The sequence below is a fragment of the Lolium rigidum genome, chromosome 7 (genome assembly GCF_022539505.1).
Source record: "Lolium rigidum isolate FL_2022 chromosome 7, APGP_CSIRO_Lrig_0.1, whole genome shotgun sequence".
Classification (NCBI taxonomy): domain Eukaryota; kingdom Viridiplantae; phylum Streptophyta; class Magnoliopsida; order Poales; family Poaceae; genus Lolium; species Lolium rigidum.
In genome coordinates this window covers 17951833-17955457 of record NC_061514.1, presented here as the reverse complement: position 1 = coordinate 17955457, position 3625 = coordinate 17951833, and the positions used below count along the sequence as shown (strand labels likewise).

Sequence of the window (3625 nt, the reverse complement as noted above, 5' to 3'; positions counted from 1 at the left end):
GAGAAGGGAGGGGGAAGAGGAGGAGGAAGAGGAGGATGATGATGATATGGTTCTCTTTCTTTTACCAATGTTGCATCTGTTGGGTGAACCAAAGGAAAAAGTACCCCGCCATACATCGATTATAAGAGGCGAGGAGGTTGTAAGGGACTTGCTGGAAGGGCACGTAGAAAATTGCCGGGTAGCATTTAGGATGGAGGCTCACATCTTCAGGACTTTGGCTAGTTTCCTTCGACGCGAGAGGTTGGTACGTGATACTAGACTTAGCGTCGAAGAGAAACTAGCAGCCTTTCTGTGGATGCTATCCCATAATGCCTCCTACCAGGATCTACAACTCCAGTTCAAGCATAGTAATGACACTTTCCATAACATCATGAATAACTTCTTCAACATCGTTCCTGCACTATCGAAGCACTTTCTCAAGCCTCCAAATCCAGCTCGAGTACATCCAAAGATCCGGAACAACCCAAGATTCTTTCCTTATTTTCAGGTTTTTACTATACTACTTCAATCTAAATCATATAACCATGAAAATGTGTTCTTTATTCACATAGCAAATAATACCTTCTCGGTGTTCTTTGCAGCATTGTCTTGGAGCTATTGATGGGACTCATGTTCCCATGAACATTAATGGTGACATAGCCGCACCATTTAGAAATAGGAAGGGCACACTGAGCCAAAATGTGATGGTGGCGTGTGACTTGGACCTAAACTTCACGTTTATTTCTTGTGGTTGGGAGGGTTCTGCGACTGACGCCAGGGTTCTTAGGTCAGCAATTCGCAAAGGGTTTAGAGTACCTGAGGGCAAGTTCTATCTTGTGGACGGTGGGTATGCAAATACTAAATTCTTTCTTGCTCTGTATCGTGGTGTTCGATACCATTTGAAGGAGTTTGGCCGTGGTCACCGAGCACCCCAAAACTACCAAGAATTGTTCAATCACCGCCATGCCCTGATACGGAATCATATTGAACGGGATTTGGGAATCTTGAAGAAGCGCTTCCCCATTCTAAAGGTTGGAACACATCACACAGTACAAAACCAAGTAAAGTTACCGGCTGCTGCTGCAGTGTTGCATAACATCATCGGTATGCACAAGGGAGATGAGAGTTGGTTAGATAACCAAAGAGAACTCATACCTGCAGCAAACTATGTTGACCTACCCGATGGTGACCCTCCACAGAATCATCAAGTCAACAATGAAGGCAACCACCTTAGAGATACGATTGCGCAACAAATGTGGGCGGATTACCGGCGTTAAGTAGTGACATCTGAAACTCATTTTGTGATGTAATAAAGTACCAGAATCAGAGTTCTTTTGCTTTCGTGTGATGTAATATGAACTTCTATACTTATGTAATTTATAAGAAAGTAGTTTCATGTGAACTTATTTTGTGATGCAATAAAGTACCAGATTTGGACTTCTTTTGTTTTCATGTTATGTAACAAAATATGTCTTGCTGCTTGTATCATTAATATTTTCAGGGGTCACCATGTCAACTGTCAGACGATCTCCAAGGTTAGAGAACTCGAAAAATGCCCAACAGAGTGGAGTAGCGTCAATGGTGGGAATGCAGGTCAAAGGTGGGGTTATAAAAGAGAGTAGAGCATCATCAAAGGTTGGAATCAAAGGTGCGTGCTTTTTATTACATCTACTCAATGTTCTTTAATATGATTTCATTGTCAACCTGACAAGCTCACTGTAACTTGTAGTGTATATTCAGTCTAGTCGTCAAGTTTCTACTCATATCTTGAAAATCTTGTCAAACAGCTAGGGCTTCATGGAACACAGAAATGGAAAAGGTTCTTGTGGAGTTGCTCCATGAGCACAATTGTCCTCAATATAAGGGTCAGAATGGATGGTCCACCGATGTTTGGAACAGAATTACCCAGAAATTCCATGAGAAGCACCCGTATGTGAGTTACACAAAGGGACAAATACAAGACAAAGAAAAGGAGATGAAAAGAGAATACAAGATGCTGAAGGAGGCTAGACAGCAGAGTGGGGTTTCATGGAATGAGAAACGATGTATGATTGAAGCTGATCAAGAGCTGTGGGACAACCTCATCATTGTAAGATTGATTGTTTTGCTACTTACATGATTCCATCCATTCTTCTTTACAGTATGCATCACTAATGTGTTCTTTTTCTCTTATGCAGTCATTCCCTAAGATTGGGAAGTTCCGTAGCAACAAGGCTTTTCCGCTTTTTGATGCCTTGGGAGAGCTATACGATGGGCAGCTTGCAGAGGGAACTTACAACTTTACTTCCACTGAACCAACACAAGTGGAGTTCAATCCCGAGGTCAGTTCTGTAGAGGCTACACATTCCTATCCTGATGTAGAGACCACAGTGCATGTTCTGGATGATACACAAGGAGGGATGCAAGAGGCTAGTCTGCTGGACAACCTTGCTGGGAACATTGCGAGGAACGAGGAGGCTCAACCCACGGTGTCTGCTGCACCATCAACTAGCACTGAAAATGAACCCAAGAAACGCCGGACAACTGGAGATGTTGCTGCTATGATGGAAAAATACATTGAGATTAAGTCGAAGCAGATCGAGAGTAAGCAGATCGAGGCCGTGGATGAGTACTCCATCAAGAACTGTGTTGCTAGGCTGAACACAATGGCGTTCTCACGAGAGGAGAAGGTCAAAGCCCTAAAAGTTTTTAAGAATGCAGACAACCGTGAGCTCTTCATTTGCGTTGATGCGGATACTGCTCTGATGTGGCTGCGAGATGAAATGGCTTAGAAAAGGTAAAATCTCCTTTTTTTTTCCCTTTCTTTCATTTGCGTTGATCATGAGAAGCATGTTACAGACCATGGGATGTTTTACTGTCTGGTTTTTATCTAATTCATCTTCTAATTGCCAAGCAGATAGATTGTAGCTGTGATGGTTTTTTCTTCTCTTTTATCTGATCTTCAAGTCTCCTGATCTAAATTATGCCATTATGCTACATTCAGATTATGCCATGATGCTTTAGATCAAATTATGGTGTGATGCAATTCTTACTGCTTGATTTTACATGTCTTGTGAAAATTAGATGCTAAGAAAAAGAGAGGAATGAGGAGCTGAGTTGACAAATCATCCTTCCAGTTGAAGAGTTCAAGAAGGACCTCATGGATCAGAGAACTTGATGCTTCATGTTTCAAACTGAACAAAAAGATATTTATGTTTGTGTTATTGTAATAAGCTGATGACTCTCTTTCAGAGCACTTGATGCTTCATGCTTCAAACTGAACAAATTGATATTTATGTTTGTGTTATTGTGATAAGCTGATGACTCTCTTTCAGAGCACTTGATGTGTATTTTGTTTGAGATAACAATTTTACTGAAATCGAGCTGATGCTGATGCTGATGTGCACTTGATGAAGTAATTATTATCTGATGTCTTGACTGCTAGGCGCTGTTGCTGCTAGACAAAATGGACAAGCAACAGCGATGTTGCTGCTAGGCGCTGCGTGTGCTGCTGCTAGCTGCTAGGCGCTGCGTGTGTGCGCTCCGGCGGGATTAACCGAATGAGCATTAGGGACCAGAATCCGGCGGGGAGAGGATTGGTGGGATTGGGGTGACATGGTGGGATCACCCGAATACACGGATGGATACTTCCCTGCGCGGATTGATC

General features: G+C 42.5%; 1 protein-coding gene across 1 annotated transcript; it reads left to right on the top strand.

The window, feature by feature from the left end:
- Nucleotides 1-1557: 1557 nt before the first annotated feature.
- Nucleotides 1558-2750, top strand: LOC124670978. The gene is made up of 3 exons (XM_047207435.1): nt 1558-1627; nt 1767-2068; nt 2157-2750. Exons 1-3 carry the CDS (start codon nt 1558-1560, stop codon nt 2748-2750), a joined length of 966 nt encoding a protein of 321 aa, XP_047063391.1.
- The last annotated feature ends 875 nt before the right edge of the window (nt 2751-3625 follow it).